The 22,434-nt window shown below is 41.9% G+C and overlaps 1 protein-coding gene across 7 annotated transcripts in view; it reads left to right on the top strand.

Annotated features, from left to right (window-relative positions):
- eif4g3a (eukaryotic translation initiation factor 4 gamma, 3a) overlaps window positions 1-22,434 on the top strand; it is a 47,842-nt gene that overhangs the window by 15,416 nt on the left and 9,992 nt on the right. For 2 of the 7 annotated variants that reach the window (XM_051414617.1, XM_051414615.1), the window contains exons 5-20: window positions 792-824; window positions 6,669-6,848; window positions 7,771-7,882; window positions 8,068-8,228; window positions 8,849-8,983; window positions 10,290-10,539; window positions 11,268-12,047; window positions 13,267-13,355; window positions 14,736-15,024; window positions 15,288-15,412; window positions 17,362-17,481; window positions 18,396-18,551; window positions 19,234-19,431; window positions 20,169-20,315; window positions 20,443-20,679; window positions 22,128-22,232. In XM_051414617.1, coding sequence (XP_051270577.1) covers window positions 792-824; window positions 6,669-6,848; window positions 7,771-7,882; window positions 8,068-8,228; window positions 8,849-8,983; window positions 10,290-10,539; window positions 11,268-12,047; window positions 13,267-13,355; window positions 14,736-15,024; window positions 15,288-15,412; window positions 17,362-17,481; window positions 18,396-18,551; window positions 19,234-19,431; window positions 20,169-20,315; window positions 20,443-20,679; window positions 22,128-22,232 — 3,117 coding nt within the window. Of the gene's footprint in view, window positions 1-791; window positions 825-4,468; window positions 4,490-6,668; window positions 6,849-7,770; window positions 7,883-8,067; window positions 8,229-8,848; window positions 8,984-10,289; window positions 10,540-11,267; window positions 12,048-13,266; window positions 13,356-14,735; window positions 15,025-15,287; window positions 15,413-17,361; window positions 17,482-18,395; window positions 18,552-19,233; window positions 19,432-20,168; window positions 20,316-20,442; window positions 20,680-22,127; window positions 22,233-22,434 lie in introns of all 7 variants that reach the window. The other 5 variants (XM_051414618.1, XM_051414616.1, XM_051414614.1 and 2 more) reach the window with 4 other exon arrangements.

Below are 22,434 nucleotides of genomic sequence, written 5' to 3'. Positions count from 1 at the left end.
TCTGGTGTTTAGAAGCCACACAGAGCTCCAGAAACGTTGAATGATCTCAATCTGCTCGTGGCAGTCAGTCGCTTCAGCATCGGCTGTATTTTTTTAATGAGGTCTCCTTCGTTGTCTCCTTAAAGGGCCCTCGTAGGCTTGTTGTGGTCGATGGTACTGTATCACTGGTGGCATTTGGGAGCTTTGTTACACCCCCGTTTAGGAGCGCAACATAAAAATTAAAAGGTTGTTCTCTGTGATGTTGTTATCTCAATTTCAAATATCTTTTAGTGTACATTTTTGTGTAAAGTCGAGCTGCTCTATCTTTTAGTGTTTGTTCACCGTAGCCTAAAGAAAGCCATTTAAAGATAGCGAACACATTTTGTGAAAAATCTCCCTCCACGACAAGCCTAGTAAAATAAATACGATATTCACTTTGCCAGCATTCTCTGTACACCTACACCTAGTAAGCATTATTTATTAATTTTGCCTGCCTCCTGCCCTCCCCCATCAGAAGAGCAAGGTTAGCCAGACCTCGGTCAGTGTGTACAGTGTTGCCAGTGTTGTTCACATATCTGGTACTTAAAGCAAGCTACTATTTTCAGATACACACTTTGACCTGCGTCTGAGAGCTGCATCATGTGCCATGTGTCTTTATAGCTTTGTTGCTCTGTGGTTTTGTACTGTATTTTTCAAGCGTCTGCCTTCATCGCTCATCTTATCTCTGTGTCTCTCTTATGCTCTTTCTTCTCCTCGCTTTGCCATCACTGCTTCAAATCTCCTTGCTGGACCTCTCCTTCCTCCCCCACCAGTTTGCTACGGGCCCTCGACCAACCCACCATCAGGTAATTTACCCCTGCTGAACGCCCCTCCTGCTCCCTCTCTCGCATCATCATCATCAAAGCAGTTTGCTGGTACCTGCTGGCAAAGGGCTGTTTGTGGGGCGTCTGCTGTTCCTTAAAAAAAAAAAAAATCATATTTGAAAGCCCAAAGTATGTTGGAAACGGTTAAAGAGGTTTTAATTAGCATGGGATTCTTCTGAGCGTGCTGCTATTTAATCAAGATATCTAGCCAGGTGCACAGAGCTGTTTCCTGACAAGCATGTTCTTGCACTATTCATGTTTATTTTTATGGTGAGATTGATCTTCTTTCATTCCAAGAATTGAATTGGTATTCAATAGTCTTAATCAGGTTTAGATGTAATGAAGCTTGTGGGTGTCTCGGGTTGGAGCGCAGAGCATGTATCTGTTTATGCACAGGATGATTGCGATTCTCTCAGGCTTCCTTACAGTTTATATATTTTTCTTAATGATTATAAGGCATTTAACATGCTAACAGGAAATTATTAGTCAGTCTAGATATTAACATTAATTTATAATGTATGCTCAGAATACTAATTGACAGTATGTTTTTGCTCTAGTGTTGTGAGCCGATGTTTGCTTATTGAAAATAAAAAGGTGAAGGTGAAAAATAAGGAGATGCTACATGAAAAGGATGATATGAGTAGGTTACAAGGATAAACAGAGAGTGCTCGCTTTCACTTGAATCTAACATGATTCTACATGCTGAATTGGCCAAAACAACCATCTATATCAGCTAACACTGCAGCGCACCTCCGGACAGCCGTAGTACTGTATGCAGCTCCATTAATGGGATGTGGTGCCTTCACTGTCCAGTGAAATGTTGGTGAGAACTGAGAATGGCGTTTTCTGTCATCTAAGGATAAGCATTTTAATAGTGGAAAGTTTATCTGATATGTTTTCCTTTTATTTTTAAGGCATTAGTAGTTGACCTAAGCGCAGTGGTGGTATAACTCAAATAGAAGTACGGATGCTCTGGTAAAAGTAGAAGTACCAATTCAACTTCTTTACTCGAGTAAAAGCAAAAAGGTACAGGCTCTGTTGGACATTTCTACCAACTGTTTCTGTGCAGATCTAAAACTTCAAATAGTCGTTGATTCTCCCTCTTTTGTCTGTTTCATCTTGTTACGTCTTTTACGTTGTTTTTGTCATGTTACTGTCACATGTGATAAACTGCGGTCTTGATGTTGGGAAGGCTTATATGAAAAAGAAAATGAATGGATCATTCCCCTTTATTCAAATGAGGGAATAAAGTAAAGTAATAAGCCAATTTTAAAAAAGTAAGGAATAGAAAGTACAGATATTTGTGTGAAATGTAGAGTGTAAAAGTAAGATGTTGTTAGAAACATACATAGAAAAGTACAGGTACTTCCAACCTCTGCGGTAGTGTGGTAGAGACGTTAAATGCAGTTAGTGTGCAGGATGTTTTCGTGTTTTGCAGATTTCTTTATGCCAAAAAACTGAAATAGGAAGATGATTATTTCTGTGACAACATCCTCATGAGACCATGGTCTCATATGTTTGCAGTAATTACACCAAGGTACTGCAATTAAATTGGCTGTTTTATTGTTTTTTGGGTGAGAAATTTGTGATCTAGATTTTTTGTCACAACCACATCTACAAGCCAATTTCTAGAGGGACACAAATGTCTTCAGATGCTGATTATTCCTCTTTTCTTTTTTAAAACTTCTATATGTGGATTTTCAGGATAAAACAAGACAAAGTGATAGTGAAAGTAGCCAGTGGTCAGGTAGGCTGTAGTCAAGGAAAGAGTCCGTGTGTGGTCCGGCCCCAGTGGGTGTCTGTGTACTTGGCTGACACTTGTGGCAATTACACTCTGGATCCTGTTAGGCTGATGACACTTTGTGAACTAATGTCATTAGATTATGAAGGGTATGTTAATGTGTTCATATTTGGCAGTGTGGTATTTATGATCTTGTTTGTGTATTACCTTGTGGATGCTAAGAGTCATGTTATGACATGTCTGGGTGCTAATATTCAGACCATGTGACTTCCTGTTGTGTCTGTGTTTGTTGATTCACACCGTAATGATTCATGCAGCTGGAGACCACTTTTAAGATTGATGTGTTATTCACACCCCAGGACCCCGAGATGTGCCCTGAGTAACTTGTTGTCTGACATCCTCACCTTCTGGATGCTTCTGTGTGGACACATTTTTAAGAGACTATTAATAGTATAGTGTCAGAGTGTGTCGGGTGTGTTTGCAGATATTAGTGTGTAGACACACACACACACAAGCGCATGCTCTGGCTGTCACAAACTGGCGCTGGGATCTCTTGTGCCACCACGGAAGTGGAGTCGGAAAGCAGATGAAGCCGAACAGTGGCCTTTTATGCCAATGGAGAAAACACCCATTGTCCCCCTGAAACGCACTCAATGCACAGTAAAGGGTACATAGAGATCAGAAAATGAATTCATTTGGCCGAAACATAAGTCTGACTCCAAATAAGGATCATCATTATATTGTTTTTTTCTTCCACTTATCAGTGTAACTGACTTCTTTGGATACCAAACACAGCTTTTGTGTGTCTGTGTGAACCCAAAGGTCAGAACCAGTGGAAATTACAGTTACCACAAAAACAAACAACTGTTGTTTCCTCCAGAGAGCTGTTCAGAGTCTAAATAACTCTATTAATCTGAGTTTTACCCTTGAGTGTGTCCTCTTCAGATGCTTCAAATGGTGGAACTGTCACATAATCGTAAGACCTACGGTATATAACATATATTTTGTCAGCATTTCCACCTTAATATACAGAACATGTTGACATAGTTTCAGATAGGCAGAACAGAGTTACTTTGACAGCATTTTTCTTTCTCTATCACTGCACCATGATGCTGGACAAAAGATGGGAAGTTTAAATAAGTTGAAATGGGTCAAGTCAGGGCAAAGATCAGGCATTAGCCTTGAGTTTAATGTGTCTTACTGAATTATTTCTCTATTATACAATGAAAACACCAGCCCACATCTCCCAAGGACACAAAAGATTTTCACCAAAAGCAATAATTTATTCAGCCCATATGAGCTCGCCCGACCTATCAGCTCCATAAGATAGAGTGATGTCTGTAAGCCCTCCCTGGTGCAGCCGTCAACATCAACTCTGTGGGTAATGCATTGTTGCAGGTGACAGCCAGGTCCCATTGGGGCTGGAAAATGCCAAATTGGCAAAGCAAGAGTTAGATTGGCGCAGAGGCTCACACAATTTGAGAAAAGAAATAGCCCTTGAAGTAGAGTGTGTGTTTGGGTGAGAGACGCTTGTGGATCGCTGTGCAACTGTGCATGTTATGTCAGGGTGGCATATCGCCACAAGTCAACTGCTGAAATGACATTCTGACTGTGACTTTTCAGCTTTTTCCAGTTCACCGCCCAGTCCAATGATGTACCCACTCTAATTCTGAGCTCCTTTTCTGCTGTATATGAGTTATTTTAGCCAATCAAAGTGGCTCAGGAGAATGTCCTGTGTCAGGTAGATAGAAATAATGTGGCAGCTTTCTGTCTTGATGTGTGGGTGTGAATGATTGATTGCCTGCTTGTTTTTCTATTGAGGCTTCAGTCTCACCAGTACAGTCTCCCATTGGCTTTTCTCTCTTTCCCGCTTTCAATACTGAAGGGAGGATTCAGGCCCATCCAGGTAACATTTACTTCTGTATCAAAAGTCTCTGCAGACCTGCATGGCATGATGAGGATCACGCCTTAAATGATCCCGTCCCTCCTAACTTTTAACCCTGCACACCCCCTCATCTTCACTACAGTGAATGCTCAGTAGAGAGTCTTTTTTTTTTTTTTTAATCATCATTTCATCCCTATGTCCTGTCTTTTATCGTGTAGGATCATTACTCGAGTGTTCAGTTCATAATTTTTGTTTCATCCATTACTCATCTTTAATGAGCTTGTACAGTTTAATGAACAGCATGCAGAGTGAAAGATACTGTATATTCCTCCCTAAGATGAGTGTTTTTTTACTTCCTTTTATGTCCATGTGATAAGAAAGTAAGTGTTTGTTACCGTTTGGAAATATGTAATGTTTATTATTTTGTAGATGCCCATTGGACGTATGTATGGTTTTATTGTTGCTGTAGATCACACTTACTGTTTCAGTGATTATTTTAAGCCTAAGTTACAAAGCACTATTAAGTTGACCATGTTGAAAAGTTGTTTTGTCTGTTTACTCATATTTCTCGCTTTGCCAGCGACTTTACGGACACTGTCTGCGGGTAGCTGGTAATGAACAGTTTCCTGGTCATTTCCCAGATTTCCACAGGCCTATTTACAATACAGCCATTGAAACTGATTTATTATGTTAAAGGTGATTTCCCCTCCTGGGTATTTTTAGATGGTTTTACAGCATTGTTTATTCTGCTCTCCTTCACTGGATCACACTGTGACTGTGGTTGGGTACTCTCAGCTTGAGCCCTAGTTGTTTGGAAGTTGGTCACAGCTGTTGGTAGCGGTCTTTCTTCAGGCCCATCCAAACACAAAGCCTGTGCAATACTAAACTTTTAACGGATGGTGACATGTGCTGTATACAAGTCATTGTAGCTGCAGTCACTACAAGTATATTCTCGCAGCTTTGTGTGCTCTGTGATGCACTAGTAAAGGCCATATTGCTGCCTGATGAAGAGAGCCATGCCGTGTGCCACACAATCAGTACAACTACAAGGTTGGCCAATCTGCTCAGGCACAAAAAGAGGTATTTGAAGCCATTCAACAGTCCAAGAGTTTTTTTTCTGCAGCTGTGGAGTCTGGTGCAGCTTATTCACAATGCAGGGCAGGCTGGCCAAAGTAAGAAAAAATAAAAGAGCTTTGAAATAGGAGAATATAAAAAAAAAAAACCAAGAATTAATGAAATTTACACTTTAGCTAATCCCTTTTAAGTATAATGTGGGAAACAGTAATTGGGCCTGTCTCTGCCAATAATGTCGGGTCTACTTTGCTTTTTTAAAAGCACTTTTTGTTGCTTATCCGAACATAAAAAAAATGTATCAACAGTCATCTCACAGAAATCTCAATCTCTTAATAAATGGTTGAATATCAAATTACCAATCACAAAAATCTAAAGGACATTTAAAAATCCCAATGACCCCTGGGCAGAAACACAACCTTAAACCACCATGTAGGTAGGTGTAGGCATCAGTTTTCATTAGTGAAAGTAAATACCTCGTAACCAGTGGCTCATAATAGGGCTGAACCACAAGTTTACTCTGGTGTGTTGCCAAGGTGTTAAGATACCACAGAGGTACCTTGACAACAACACAAAAATTCTTCTACTTTTATAATAGGAACGTTGTAAAGGTGCCTGTGAAGATGAAGATGATGATGAACACATATTTAGGTCCAAAGTCTCCAAACAGTGAGCGGTGTTCCCTAATTTGTAGATGTCATTCATCTGATTCATGATGTTGCTCACCAGTTACAGTATAAAATACAAATATTAGATGAGATGTTGAGTGAAGCAATTGGTGGAGGAGCTTATGGGTTGACTATAGAGGCCTTTGATAGATGTATAAAAGTGTGCATTGTCTGACTAAATCATTCTGCTTTTCATCCCTCAGGAGTGGTTTTAATGTAATGGTCCGAGTGGCCGCAATGACGAGAGTTTTGAGATTTCTTTTAAGCAGCTGATTTAAAAACCGATCAAAAACTGGGCTGTCTCACTGTGAGAAATGAGTAGGCCAAATGGTGACGACATCTGAATAACTGCACTTGTTTTTATGTTAGATATAAAGCATGGCAGCATGCTGAAATGAGACCGCTGCCTCTGGGATAGCACTTCATGTCTTTTTGTTGTTTCTCTCACATGTTGCTTTCAGTTTTTCCAGAGGACCCAGATGCAGACTGCGAGGCCCAATATCCCTACGAACACACCCTCCATACGACCTGGCTCACAGACTCCCACAGCGGCTGTCTACCCCACTAACCAACCAATCATGATGACCATGGCACCCATGCCTTTCCCTACCCCTCAGACTGCACAGTACTACATCCCACAGGTGCCATGGACCAACTGAACTGGATCTTAAGATTAGATTTTAAGTTGTTACTCTACTGTCAGTCTCTGTGCCTCAGTTCCAGCTATTGTTGTTTGTGCACATAGGTTTTTCTAAAAAGGAATTTTATTGTTTTAATTTATTATGATGATCTAAAAAATCTGAATTACTCTTTGTTTGATTATGATTAAGCAAACATATTTTCATTTTCACACATTTTCGTTACAGCAACAGTTTTTCTTGTTGTGATTGAGTACTGAGAAAAATGTTCCTTGTTTGCTGCTGGTTGAAATTATTAAAGGAATAGTTTAACATTTTGGGAAAGTTAGATGAGAAGATTGATGCCTCTGTCTATTAGATAATACGCTCCTGTAAAATCCTTTTTTGGTATAAATTAAATAATATAATGTATTGATTAGTGGGCTTTTAGAAAAAAATGGTATTTCCCAAAACTTTGAACTATTCCTTTTAATATAGAGGAGGCACGTTTTTGTTATATAGTCTTGTTTGCACATTATATTATATGTATATAAACATTTCTCCTTGCCTGCTTCATTGTGACCAACACAGATTCTAACCATAGAGCAAAAATGAAGCATAAGAATATTTTAATTTCATATTTGCTCCTGCAGAGCCCCTGTGAGTATTTGGTTTCTGTGCCGAATGACTACAGAAAAATACTCTCGGGCTGCAGCTGGTACCGGTTAGATCTGGCTGATTAGGAGAAGTGCAGTTTGCAACACTGATCTAGGCAGAATTTAAGAGATCCAACATCTCAATGAAGGACAATTAGAATCTCTTAAATTCCAAATGTTGAAAAAAAGAACTGATTGCAAAAGCGTGTAGTTTTTTTTTAATTTTTACAGTAGCTGCCTTGTCCTTACTGATGTCTTAATCTGTCTCCCTCTGCCCTCTTTGCTTGCAGTATCGCCACAGTACGCCCTACGTGGGACCTCCTCAGCAGTATTCTGTACAGCCTCCAGGGTCTGGCACCTTCTATCCTGGTCCAGGGCCAGGGGAGTACCCTGCCCCATATCGTGAGTTATTAATCCAACACAGACACACATGAAATACTATTCCCACACTCGGAGCACATTTAAAGTCTAAATTCACCAAAGTAGCACAAATACACATAATCGATTATCCTTGTGTCTCCTCGAAGCAGGAAATGTATCAGTGTTTTTACTGACGTGTGTTTTCTTCTCCTTTGTTTCCCTTTCAGATCCCCTCAGGTACCACCCACCTGTCTCACCCTCTGTTCCTGCTCCCGTTCCCACAGCTGGCCCAACCTACTACCCAGGACAGACTGTGTACCCCCCCTCAACCCCCATCATAGTGCCTACACCACAGCAACCTCCACCAGCCAAGCGTGAGAAGAAAACAGTGAGTATCTTAGTAGTTTCCTCCACCTCAAGACCCATTTAGCAGCCGTTCTGGAGCTTTTGATCACATCTCGTGATTTTCAGCAATTGCCACAGAAATATTAATAGTTTAGGATTGAGCTTTACAGTTCAGTTTTGACCTTGCAAACAGCAGCTGACAAAACAGTCTCACCTCAAAGTTAATTTAATTTCTGGAACTTTCCATCATATCATACGGTGCAATTTCCATCAGCAACTAGAGTTATTCCAGTTTGATTTTCCCTTGTTTAAAATGTATTTAATGTTTTGCATAAATGTGGAATTATTTTACAAGCTGAGTAGAAAGGTAACCATTCAATGTAGCTTAGATGATAGATTATAGTCATTAATGTGTAATGACTATAATCTATCTGCACATTTTCACAAAGTCTTGTCACAAAGTTGTGCAGCCAAATGAAGTGTTTTCATCTTGCTTGTGATAACACACCAATATTTTATTTATTTTACTATGATGCTCACTTCAGGACACCCTAATATAAACGTTTTCCTGTTAGCCTATAATGTCTCAATGGAAAACTTGCATAAAGCAGGGTTGCTCTAAGACTCGGGCGCTTTAGTGAGGTCTGTTTTTTTGTGCCATTGTCCTCCCAGATCCGTATCCGTGACCCCAATCAGGGTGGCAGGGATATCACAGAGGAGATCATGGCAGGGGGTTCAGGGAGCAGGAATTCAACACCTCCTGTCGGTCGCCCCTCCTCTACCCCTACACCCCCACAGGTATGGCTCTCATGACGCACTCACCCACCACCCACCCACAGTAGTTACAGTTGAGGTAGTGTAGCATTAAGCGCAGCTGATTAGACTGGAGCTTTAGCTGAGGAGTGGAGAGGCGTCTCATGTTGCTTGGTAGCTCTTTGCTCTAATCCTTTCTCCACCATGTGTCTGACAGACAGGACATGGCCCCTGTGTCTTTGGTAATTTACTCAGCCATTTTGCACTCTCATAAGAAATTCATGGTGACTTTCTGTCCAGAACATGTCTGTAGTCTATTGCTAAGGACTTTTTTGTCAGTGGTTATGTAAATGTGGATGTGTCCTTCAGCTAGCCAAGCAGACTTTGCTCTGTCATATGTTCCTTTGAATATTTAGGTTTAAAAAAAAAAAAAAAAAGGCCTTTAACCAAAAAGAGTCATTTCATTAACATCATGTACAACCTATGTTTAGACATCCATGACTTGTTAAAACCAGTTAAATTTAAATAATTCTCTCATTAATCTTGTTAAAAGCTACTTTATCTTAAACGTGCTTCCTTCCTGTCACTGTTTCTATTCACTCACTATCTTTTACAGTCGATTGCATATGTATTGTATTCTCCTACTCCTTCTCCAGAATCCACTCGTTTGTCCATTCTGTCCTTCAAAAAAAGATAGATTTTTTTTATTGTTGTGCAAGTGCATTGCCTAGATGTACACAAGGAAAGGTTGTGGCTCTAGGTCCTAATATTTTGGACCAAAAGTACCACTGTTACTGGTATTTCAGCCCCTAATTGGATGGACAGAATGGAAACCAACAGAGCTCTGAGTCCTTTTTTGAAGCTGAAAACAATAGTACTAACGCCATTGGCACATTTAAGTGTGTTAAACCTACCAAGCCCTGATAAGATGGCCTTCCATGGATTCTGAAGAAGGACATTATGACTTCTTCCTCCCTATGTCCTTCTGTGGATGTTAACAGTGTCTTTCCTCTCTTTCTCTGTCTTTTTGTGCCCCTTTTGATTTTATTATATATTCTTTCTGTATCTGCCCCTTTTTTCTCCTCTGCATTGTTCTGAGCCTTTCCCCTCCTCCTGCCATTCCTCCCACATTGATCTTCACTCTCTGTCTTGTCCTCCATTGCTGTCCTCTTAATGTAACCATACCCCATTGGACTCCTTATTTCTGCTTAATCCTGCATTTGGGCTTGTATGTTTATTTGTTTGTGTGCGTGCTTGCTTACATCTCTGTGCCCGTCTTTCTGGTTTTCTGTGTTGCTAGTTTTTATGGCCGCACCCTCATTATCCTCACATTTTCTACCTCAAATCGCAGCAGCTGAGCAGCAGCCAGACTCCAGAGCAGCCGCAGCAGCAACAGCAGCAACAGCAGCAGCCGCACCAACAGCAGCAGCCGCAGCAACAGCAACAGCAACAGCAGCCGCAGCCTCCTCAGCCACAGCAGGCCCATCCTGGAGGCTACACGCTGGAGCCCCTGCAGCCACCGCAGCCCCAACAGCCACCGCAGCCCCAACAGCCACAGCAGCCGTTGACAACTGGGGTTTCAGACACCAAACCAGGGCCAGGTCTGCACCAACATCCCTCTTTTTCCTTAAAAATACAGCCACAACTCCTAACAAGTAGTTACAGTCTGACCAAGGCCGTTTTAACCATATTTTTACGTCTAAAACTATAACATTAGACCTTTTTGAGAAAAGTACTGGACTGTGTTGCTACTGTGTCATTGCCTGCCAAGCAGGGCCATCTTTGGTTTTACTATCACTCTCATGTGGTTCAGCAACCTTAGTGACCCTTAACCAAGAAAACTTTTATTTAAACATTGATTTCCAAACACATTTTATGTATCACTTTTGTTTTCCTTGGAACGGGCTGCACAATGAATGCTTTCACTTTCATTTCACTGACAAATCAGAGTGTAGTGTCAGCTGTGTTCCCTGCTTCTCCACTAATTAGCTGGACCATTTTAACCACTGAGCAAACGTTTTGGAACCAGTTCTACTTTTTGTGTAGAAGTTTTATTATTAAGCTTCAATCTGCAGTTCTTTGGCTGCCTAGTTTATTGAGCATGAGGCTGTCACAATCATGAACTTATAGTCACTTATAGTGATCTGGTGTTTATACTTTGTAATCTAAAATGATTGTATTGCCTTAGCTATCAACAAAAGTTTATTAGTTTAAAGCTACAAAGAAACACAAAGACATGTTTCCACCTTTACACACATTAAAGAAACTGTTTATCACAGTTACAGTGACGATGAAATTGTGTGTTTATCTGAACTCTTCATTCTTCCAGATGATACGCCAAAACTAGAGCCAGTTGTCCAGAAGTCTTCCTCGCCTGGGCTTGTGCAGCCTGAAGCCCCTGTGGAGAGACTTGAGGCCACTGCTCCTGTAACTGAGGCCTCTCCAACAGTTGAACCAGAGCTTCCCTTCTCTGCCCCAATGGCCGCCCCCGCCACACTCCCAGTTTCAGTGGCCAACAAAAGTGAACGTCCCTCAGCCAGGGACTCCACTGCTTTAGCCTCTTCTCCATCCCCCTCAGCTGGGGAGTACAAACCCTCTTTGGCGCCACCTCAGACTCCCAACACAGACAAGCCTCTTTCAGATGCCCCACGGACTCTGGCTGCCTCGCCAGCACCGGCTCCCAAGGCTTTGAACGGCCTTGCAGACTCTGGGACTGAGCTGGACACCCCGGCTCTTGAGCCTTCTCTTCTGTCCCCAGCTGCACTCCAGCCCCAGGCCTCTGCTCCTGCTTACAGGGAGGCCTCCTCCTCTGAAACATTGCCCTCTGACGTGAGGCCAGAGGTGCCCATTGCTGCTGCGCTCACCCCTATGGCACCTGTGGCTGTGGTGCCAGTCACCCTGACGTCAAGCCCAGCTCCTGTTTTGCCAGCTATGCTCCCCCCCGGCCTTCCGCCTCTAGTGCAGGCCACGACAGAGGCCGACGAGCCGAGCAAGCCCTTAGACACTAAAGACCTCGTTCCCAGAGTAGGGACAGAGGCACACGGAGGCATTACTGACAGCAAAACAGAGTCCCAGCAACAAGCACTCACCAGGAGGAGTCCCACTACAGGTACGGCATCTGCTGCATTTCAGTATCTGTAGAAATCGTTGTAGGCTAGATCATTTGTTTCCGTGACTAAAGGGTTTTAACCTGCAACAAAGGAGTAATGACTCTTTAGATGGAGTGTTTTTTTTTTTTTTGGGAGACAGTCCAGCCTGAAAAGAGGCTGTACTACAATACTATTTCATGGAATTATGCCTAAATGGCAAAATGAAGTGGCTCTATCAGGCACTAGGGTGTTTTATGAATAAACCAAGTAGCACATATTGGAGATAATCTCTCATCAAGTACTGTGCTGACACAGTTGATTCCCCAAGAAGGCATCGTCAGTTAGAATAAACTCTCAGCGTGGTCAGAGTTACCATCCTTTCAGAAAAACCTGTAAATCACGAGACACGTTTTAAATATATTTGTTGCCATCTAAGATTATTCTGACGTTTTTGTTTGTTTTTGTGTTTTGTAAAATGCACATCAACGTTGCTCTGGTGCTCTGGGTCACATACATGTTACAGTGTTGGTAGTTAAGAAGATCAGAGTCTGCAGAGCAAAACCTGACAGACAAGTAGAGCTTAAGATCAAAAAGAAATGCATCAATAGAGACCTAAAGCATGATAAACTTTATTAAAGCAGGTGCTCAGATTCTGCAAACCATTTTTAGCTAATGTGATGTGTGATTCTTCTAGCCCATCTATCTAATCTTCTTAGTTCATCATGTTCTTGTTTTGTATAGATTATAGTTTAACAATGGTATTTTAAATGGTACGAATCTTTATGCCTATGAATGTGAGATGTGCCTTTTATACCTGCCATTGAAGATATTCTGGAAATCTCCTAAATAATTATTACTCATGGTTGTGTAAATGTTTCCTTCTTTTTCTGCTCTGTCAAATAGTATTTGCAATTAATGTTTGTGTTTATTATTGTTTGGTCAGAAATAGGTGAGATTTAACATATTAGGACCATGTACATACAAATCAAGTGACTTTAAAGCATTTTATGTAATTTTCTGGCTTTCATTATATCAACAATCATAATCTGCTGCTGTGTAGGGTTAAACATTTTGCAAGTATTTGCCAGGACTGTTTTACATACAGATTTGAATGTGGACAAACTGTGTTTCTTGCCATCATTGCGTTTTTCAACAGAAAAATTCCCTTTTAAATCGACTGTGGTTGTGTTGTTTGCTGACTGTCTGATTGCGTGTTCTTGCATTTGTATTTCTCCGCAGTTAATCAGACTGCTTCTGCTATACCAAAGACCTGGAGGAAACCAAAGGAAGGGATCTCTGCTGGAGACGCACCTCAAAAGGAGGATGAGGTAAGAAAAGAGGCCCGACAGGAAACAAGAAGTATAGATAATTTCACCTTTAAATGTGATGTCTCTATAGTCTCTTTTGTAGAAGTAGTATTTAGTCTGTTGACAAAAAGCCTTTGAAATTTACCCACACAATGATTTCTTTAAGATTCTGAAACTGGTTAGTGTCTCATTTTGGAGCAAGACTTTTTAAAATGCTAACAAATTATCAAGGTTTGGGGTGGAGGGGGGCTGAGAGAGGAGAGGAAGAGGCACAGTATGGGCAATAGTTCAAGTGGAAAATGTTTCCACATGTGTTGTTGGGGGGGGTGGGGGGAAGCAGACCTAAATGACTTTGGGGTGTTGTTATCGTAAAGAACGACAGCAAAGAGTTATCCATCATCTTCATTGCTCACCCAGCCCACTGTATGTAAAATCAGCTCCGTCCCGATCTCATTTCCTCTCTTTTATTGTTTTGTTCTGGGCTTTTAGCTGTGGGAGAATTTTCACACCACCAAATACCGGTGGTACAGACTTTAAATGGCTCCTATTTAGGCTACAGAGAGAACGATGAGTGATGTTATTTTATTCAGAAACACATTTCACACAAAACCTTTCAGCAATAGTTGACCAAACTATAAACATTTAAACAACAACATTTAAATGTCTAGTTCATTTCAATTCAGCTTCTGAATCCAGAATACAAGCCTTTATTTATATTGACGAACATTTGGCTATAGAGTGAAGCTGGCTTAACCTTGTTACCTAAAGTATGACCACACTGATACAGAAACCAAATTCTTTACCAGATCCAGTACTCCCATTTGAAGCCCAGTGAGTGCCTTGGCCTAGATAGCACACAGAGCACATAATATGGAACACGAAATACGAAACATAAAAAATATATTCAATCTGCCAAGAATAACATAGAAGAATAACCCTTTTTACTGTGTGTAAATAGTGCTGCATGTACAGATATTTGTTAAATGATAATGGGGGTGGTGTGAAGAAAATCCCACCAGCGTAGGCTTGTCCACTCTGTGCCACTAATGGTGCCGTCTACTACGACGAGCCCATTGTGCTCCTGTTATTTTTCCTTTTCTGTCTTGTTTGTACCTGACCTATCCCACCCTGCCTGCATCTCATCATCTCTCCCTGCCTTCACTCAGTTTTGATTCATTCATCCCTCATTTTCTACTCCTGCAGTTTTACCCTTTCTTTATTTGTTCACCCGGTCTGAAGATGACCTCCTTACAGCTCTGTAACTGATGATTATAGTGTGTTATGTAGATAAATCCTGATGCTACTAGTTTTTAAATGTGATTAACTGTTGCTAAATGATAATAAAGCAGGGTCATAACACTTACCGACAGATCTGAAGGCTAAAATCTTTCCTCCGCACAGGACGAGCCCAGCACAGTGGATCAACCTGCTGGAGACCAGGCCCCGCAGTCAGCTCCTCTGAGCAGCAGCCCGGTGCCCCCACCGCCGGTATTTACCTCCACCCCTGCTCCAGCTCCTGCCAGCAGCCCAGAGGCTGATGGAAAGCCCGCCGCCCCAGAGGAGAACGGTGAGGCCGAGATGGAGCCCATGAGGAACGGGGCAGGCCACACGTCGGAGACGGAAAGCAGCGACAGTGGAGCCACCCCCGGAGACAAGGAGAACTCCACAGGAGCTCCACAGGACATGGAAGGTGAGAAGGGGCCCCCGTTCTTTGGACACATGTTCAAAGCTACTTTAGGCAAAACTTTTATATAGAAATACAGATCTTTTTATCAGTAGAAAAACGCTGTTGATATTCAGATTTTGAGCATAACTTGTGTCTTTAGGGGCTCCCAGTTTATGAATTCACTCCACTTCACAATGTAGCTTTTGCTTTAATTATTTCAAGTTCAGCCTTTGTATATTTACTCTTTTTCTCTGTCCTTCCCTCTCAAACCGTGCTTGGTGTTTCAGACCTGGCCGACTCCAGTGGGAAGCGTCAGTATGACAGGGACTTCCTGTTGGGCTTCCAGTTCATGCCCGCCTGCATACAGAAGCCTGAGGGGCTCCCACCCATTAGTGATGTGGTGCTAGACAAGGTGAGTCAGCCAATTGTTGCAGATATCCCTGGCTAACTATACTTAACCCTTGACTATGACTATGACTATATATCTGTACATTTCCTCAGCACATAACCAACTGCCTCAGAGCTCCTTCTCTAAATGTAGCTTTTAAAATAAATGGAAAGTGGCAAGTAGAGGCCACAATGTCTGGAGCTGAAAGTCGATTGACAGAAAGTTAAGTGGCAACAATTTTCTAAATCAATTTACAGGTGCAGTTTATACTTTAACTGCAATTTCTGCAAGCTCCCAGCCTCTCAGCAAGAGACCTGCACAGGACTGCCAGTGTAGAGGGTGACACTGACTGGAGAGAGTGACAGACTGACACCCACTCAGTCCAAGCCATTGCAGTGTTAACTCCTGTGAATGATGTGTCTCAATCAGTATACATTAGCAAATGAGCGCAGCGCTTTAATAGTCTCCCATTCAAAGTGGAGGCTGAGGGCATTACCATTTATTTTCTTTTTTTAAATAAATGTCATGACGTAAACTCAAACATTTGACTTCAGTTTAGCATTGGCCTTGCAAGGTTCAGGGTGATTTATAACAGTAGATGGTGTGTTGAGCCATTTCCACCCATGAAATGCAGATTTTCATGAATTTGGGAAGTATGCCAATATTAACACGAGCATCGATGTGTTTCATCACGGTTAGATAATTCGGTTTACAGCTTGAAAAACATGCTAAAGTGTGCAGTACCTCTTTTATTTATTTTTTTGAGTCAATTATGAAACAAAAATTCCAAACATGCTGTGGTTTCAGCTTGCCTTTTTTTTCTCATTATATCATTGTAGACTCAATGTCATCGGGTTTTACTGTTAGTTGGACAAAACGAGCGATTTAAAAAAATCTCACCCTCTGGCTCTGGCAAATTGTGACAGGCATTATTTATGCTTTTCTTGAGGTTTTAAAGACTATGCAATTAAAGCTATTAAATGATAGATTATAGTAATCAATAATGAAAACATGCAGAAGTTGAAGCCCCAGTTTTTGCTATAAACTTCTTCGTGAAACAGGGTTCTTCATCATTAGCTCATAGCAACAGGCAGTATTCCAGACATTGCCTAATTCTGTTAGATTGTATGCACCGGATCAAAGATACACCACAGAGACTTTGGTTCGTTGCTCTGATCCACACATACGTTTGGGTGGAGCATATGGCCTGCTGAAATGCTGTTTTGATTAAAATCACATTGCTATTATGTCACACTTGGCAGTGTAAGAGTACATGCCCCTCCCCCCACCTCTCCAAAAAAGAACAACCAGACCGGCGAACAGTTGATGTACAATCCCATAGTCTCATTTTCTCTCAGGGAGAAAGTGAAATCTCACTGGAAAAGAGTCGAGAGGAAGTCAAGGACAGCTGAAAGACAAAGAGCTGGATTTGTTCTTCTCTCCTCCCCCACAACTATCTCGCTCTCTCCTGCGTTCCTTTCTTCCTTCCTTCCCTTCCACATCTGGTTCTGACTTCTCTCACTTATTGGCCCGTTGAACCCGCTGAGCATAATTTATCACCAGTACAGTAAAAAAAAAAGTACATAAAGCAAAAGCTGGTAATGTAGTATGACTGTCATTTACCACGGGTCACCTTTAAGGGACCAGTGGATTAGAAATGAACACACACACACACACACACACACACACACACACACACACACACACACACACACACACACACACACAACAGGCTGACTCCTTTTACCCTATTGGCACTACTATTAGGGGATCACTGCTCCCCCTGCTGTTCAGCTTATCGTGTGTGTGTGTGTGTGTGTGTGTGTGTCTTTGTGTGTGTGTGTGTGTGTGTGTGTGTGTGTGTGTGTGTGTGTGTGTGTCTTTATGTGTGTGTCTTTATGTGTGTGTCTTTGTGTGTGTGTGTCTTTGTGTGTGTGTGTGATGATGTATTGTGTATGCTATGTGTCGTACAGATGAACCAAAACAAGTTGCCATCTCGAGTGGTGGATTCCAGGGCGATCTCCAGAGGGCCTGATTTCACACCTGCCTTCGCTGATTTTGGCAGGCAGATGACCGGAGGACGAGGCGCTGCAGTGAGTCACGCACACGCACACACACACACACACACACACACACACACACACACACACACACATGCAGGCTGCCACAATCATTCATAAAGTCCCCACGCAGTCCTCCAGTTCCTACTTTCTGTTTCCTCTCAACACACAATTTGTCCTCAAGTGTAATAGATAACTTTCTTGCTTTTTAAGTGGGGTGGGGGGTGGGGTGGGGGGTGAAATCGATACCACACCTCTTTCAACCTTTTCCATTACAGTCGGGGATACAATTTGGGGTACTGATGTCTGTAAATGTTCAGTTGCTGATTCAACACAAAAGATCTCCATTAACGCTCCAAAGTACAATGCTGCACAATTTTCACAGACGTTTTCACAGGAGCCATTTTGACATGAAATAACAGGGTAAACACCGGCGTTAGCGATGATGCTAATTAAGGTTCCATTCCATTTAGTGTAGCCGAGTCTTTCAAGTGAGCCAACACCACAGCAGCAGCCAGACTTTGTTTGACCTGAATGGGAAAGAACCTCTATTAGTATCAGTGGTAGCACCTGTTTACACTACTATTCAATGTCAGAATGGCTCCTGTGAAAAGGTCTATTTAAGATTTGTTTGACAAGAATTAACCTACTCAAGTGCTGCAACACATTAGTTCTTCTAGACTATGCAGGGTCAGTGATAAGGCTCTGATCACGTAGAACTGATATTTCACAAGTTAATGAGCACAGTCGCCTTGTTAACTGTCAGCTACCTAGTAATCATGTAGCTTTGTTTTATGTTTTTGATTTTATTTTGTGGTTTTTATCACATAAAGACACTTGAATTAGACCAGTTTGTTATTGTGACTGGTTAAAAGAAACATTGTGTAGTCTGCTTGTAGTGACCAGGAATAGTGACGTGCTTGCGTTCTCTTTCAATCCGTTCACAGCTTATGAACATCGGGGCACGGCGGCCTCCACCCAGGAAGATCATCATGAACGTGTCGGTGAATGATGATGTTCAGCTGAAAAAATCAGAGAATGCCTGGAAACCTGGCCTGAAGAGGGAAATCCCTGCAGATGATCCCGAGATTCAAAAAACACAGGTGGGTCCAACTGTACACACAGACATGTACACAAACACACATAAAAGATACACAAAAGAGGAGCTGGGCATTGAAATAAGCATAATATATCTGGGTTTCTGTACACGTCACTGCAGTTGGTGTGTGAAAGTTGGTCTTTCTTCCTTATGCAATCGTAGAAAGGCCATATTGCACAAGCTGGCTTCTTATTTATGTTATAAATATAAAGTATACAGACTCTGTAATTGTAGCCTTCGATCACAGGGACAAATTATGTAGGTCATTCCTCGAACCTTCACTGTCTTTGGTGAAAGTGCTTTTAAAGTTTTAGGGTTAAGGACTATTTCACCACTGAATGCACATGTCCTGTGACTGAATACTGCTAACTCATTGCCTGATGTAATTTCCTGTTAGTTGTAAGCCTTTTGCTTGTCAATGTGATTTGTTTTATGCTGCCTTGTCTTCATGTTTTGTCTGTTGTTGTTTTTCTTTTATCTAAAACCAAAATGAGAGTTTGGTTATTGTTACTCTGTAAATGATTTAACCTACCGCTGAATGAAATAATACAAAATGGGACTGGAAATGGTGTCTTTATCAAAAACTACAGTAATAGGCTGCCCCTTAACTGAGTTAGATTTTAATGATACGTCAAAGATACACTCCAAATAAAATGATTGATTGATTTATGACTGATTCCCCCCAGGAGCTCTTCAGGAAGGTACGCAGCATCCTGAACAAGCTCACGCCTCAGAAGTTCAACCAGCTGATGAAGCAGGTGACAGACCTGACCATCGACACAGAAGAGAGGCTCAAAGGGGTCATCGACCTGGTCTTCGAGAAGGCCATCGACGAGCCCAGCTTCTCCGTGGCCTACGGAAACATGTGCCGCTGCCTCGCCACGGTAAGCACGTCACTGTGTCGATCAGAATGGTTGAAGCGTGTCGACCTCCGGGCAGAAAAGAAGCGTGTTTGTGTTTCTAAGGTTAATGGTTTAAATAATTCAACTGATCTGGAGGATCTTGATGGAGGAAGTGAATAAATAATCGTACCTCAGCTATCTGTGGTCCATTTAAAAGGGACATTGTCTGAATTCAACAGACTGCAGGTTACTGTAGGCGTGTGCATCCTAACTGAAACAAATCCAATTTGCATCTTAATGGTACATTCAACAAATCGCTAAATATTTAAGCTGCAAACGGATCGATGGGTTTAGATTCACCTCTGCCTTGATGCAATATAGTGCGCTGCAATACAGCACAGGTCAATACAATGTGACGATATAGTGTGCAACATTTTCAGTTTTTGATGACATGAAAGAAGAAATTGTAAGATGTGCACACCCATTATCTTAAGTAGTGGGAGATGAAAAGAAGGCTGAAATAAGTCGTCTTTTTAATTCTTTCAAATGGGTCGCTATTCATTAAAAATGGATTTCAGCAATGAGGAGCTTAAAATAATCACGCACAAGGAAATGCAAATGTTGGCAAATATGACACAAAGGTGTGTTTTGTGCAGTATTTCCTGGTCTTGTGGCCTCATCAGTCCAACATTATACATTTTTAAAAAGTTGAGTTTGTCATTTGTCTAAAGTACTTGTGTTTCTTTACTATATCTTCTATGTCTGCTGTCCACGTACAGCTCAGAGTGCCCATGACAGACAAACCCAACACCACAGTGAACTTTCGCAAGCTGCTGCTAAACCGCTGCCAGAAGGAGTTCGAGAAAGACAAGGTGGACGATGTGGTGTTCGAGAGAAGGCAGAAAGAGCTGGACTCTGCTGCATCGGTATGTGGTCTATGAATTACTCGACGCTGGCTGTACCCAAAACATTTTTAGAGAGAGAGAGAGAGAGTGAAAGTCTTAAAAAAAGTAAAAGAAATGTATTTGTTTCATGTTTCCTCGGCCCCCTCAGGCAACGGAGCGTGAGCGGCTTCAGGAAGAGCTGGAGGAGGCCAAGGATAAGGCCCGGCGGCGTTCCATCGGCAACATCAAGTTCATCGGCGAGCTCTTCAAGCTCAAGATGTTAACAGAGGCCATCATGCACGACTGTGTTGTTAAGCTGCTGAAAAATCACGACCAGGAGTCTTTGGAGTGCCTGTGCAGGTTGCTCACCACCATCGGCAAGGACCTCGACTTTGAGAAGGCCAAGGTGAGGCAGAGAATAAAAGTTGATGTTATGAAGTGAGCCTGAGTGGTTAAATACATTGTAGGATTATGCTTAAACATAAAATACAGTTTTGCTGCTTTCTTGCCACAAATTATATTGGGGGGGGTGATGTCCCTACAGTCTACAGCCAGCAGCTGCCAATAAGCGTATTTGCCAGAACGTTAAGTTATTCCTTTAATTTGTGACAGGTAGCTTTATTGTGGAAAGGACTACACAATTGATTAAAAAACATTAAATCAGAATTCAGAGACTGTAGTGTGTCAGACATCCTTCAAACCAAGGTGTCTGAAATTGTATAGAACCACTGGTGTCTTTAATATTATATTTAATTAGTGTGTTTAGGAGGTCAGTGCCCTGTTGTCCCAGACCGCAGAAGGCTTTCACTTGCAGTTGTATTGCGTCATACATACTCTGGCACAACCTCAAGGCTGTTGGCGTGTTGTGCTACAGAATGTCTAGTCGTTCATAACATATTTAGAGGCTCACTGGCACTGGTGTCAGACCTCGAACCGGCTTGATGTTTTCTGTCTCTGGCTGTAATAAAAACAGGACTCAAATCAAAAGTAATTCAGCCCTAGTTTGCAGGGATAATGTCATAAGGTTGTTTCTGCTCATTCCTCTACATTGGTTGGTTACTTGGCATATGAGGTGATTCTGATCTACGGCAACACAGCGGTTGTGAGAGACACGAAAGAGAAAGTTCTGGTGGGATTCGATCCCACGCCAGCTGGGCTACATTCGGTTTCCAGAGGCAGAAGGAGAAACTGTTTATGTAGGGAACGGGAATATCCCCACAGTGTCCCCACAGTGGATGCTCTGCTGTAAACATCAGCGACTCCCAGCTGGACACAGCGAGAGTCTCCAGATTCTTGGAGAGACATAGCTGACCCCGAAGGCCTCTGCTGTACTGTGGATGTGTCACCAGTCACCCTGCAAATAGGAAACGTCTCTGACCAGCAAGGGAATCTGCTACGACCTCGGCGTTACAACTTAATTCTGCTTCGTTTTCCTTTTTCTGTTTGCTGCTTCGCACTGTTGACAAACATAAAAGTGCCGGTTTTTACAGTAAATCCTAGAGAATGTGGTCATAAATCATCCCTCTTGTCCTTTAAATGAGTTTCATCGTGTTTAATGTGGTAATTTTCTGAACACGGTCGTTTTAATGTCGGGCCATTACACTGAATTGGATCTGTTCTTTTTTGGACTATTACAGTTTTTGTTCTGCCGTTTCCCAAAATGTTCCAATTTAATCTGGGGCGGTCGGGACAGCTCCTGCACCAAGTAATAAACCGAACAATCAGTTCAGTAAAATAATGTGGAAATCCCTGAAACCTGCCGTCCAGTAGATTGAATGGAGAAATATAGAATTTAACCTTCATGTCTCAAATTGACCTTCTCTCTCTCTCTCTCGCTCTCTCTCTCTTTCTCAGCCTCGGATGGATCAGTATTTCAATCAGATGGAAAAAATCGTCAAGGAGAGGAAGACGTCATCTCGGATACGGTTTATGTTACAGGACATTATAGACCTGAGATTGGTGAGTGTGTGCTTGTGATGTTTGTTTTTATCTAGAGTCCAAAGTCCCGCCTCATGTTCAGACTTGCTCTGGTTCATGTTGGATTTTCCCACAGAGGTTTATTTGATTGATCTTTCTGACCTTCTGGAAAAATTATAGTGGTATTCTGGTCTGCTAAATGGATCAACTACAGCTCTTGTTATTGAACTTTAACACCTTTTTT

This window comes from Dicentrarchus labrax, unplaced genomic scaffold (genome assembly GCF_905237075.1).
Source record: "Dicentrarchus labrax unplaced genomic scaffold, dlabrax2021, whole genome shotgun sequence".
Taxonomy (NCBI): Eukaryota; Metazoa; Chordata; class Actinopteri; family Moronidae; genus Dicentrarchus; species Dicentrarchus labrax.
The sequence above is the reverse complement of the archived record's forward strand: the minus strand, read 5'-3'. Positions and strand labels throughout refer to the sequence as shown.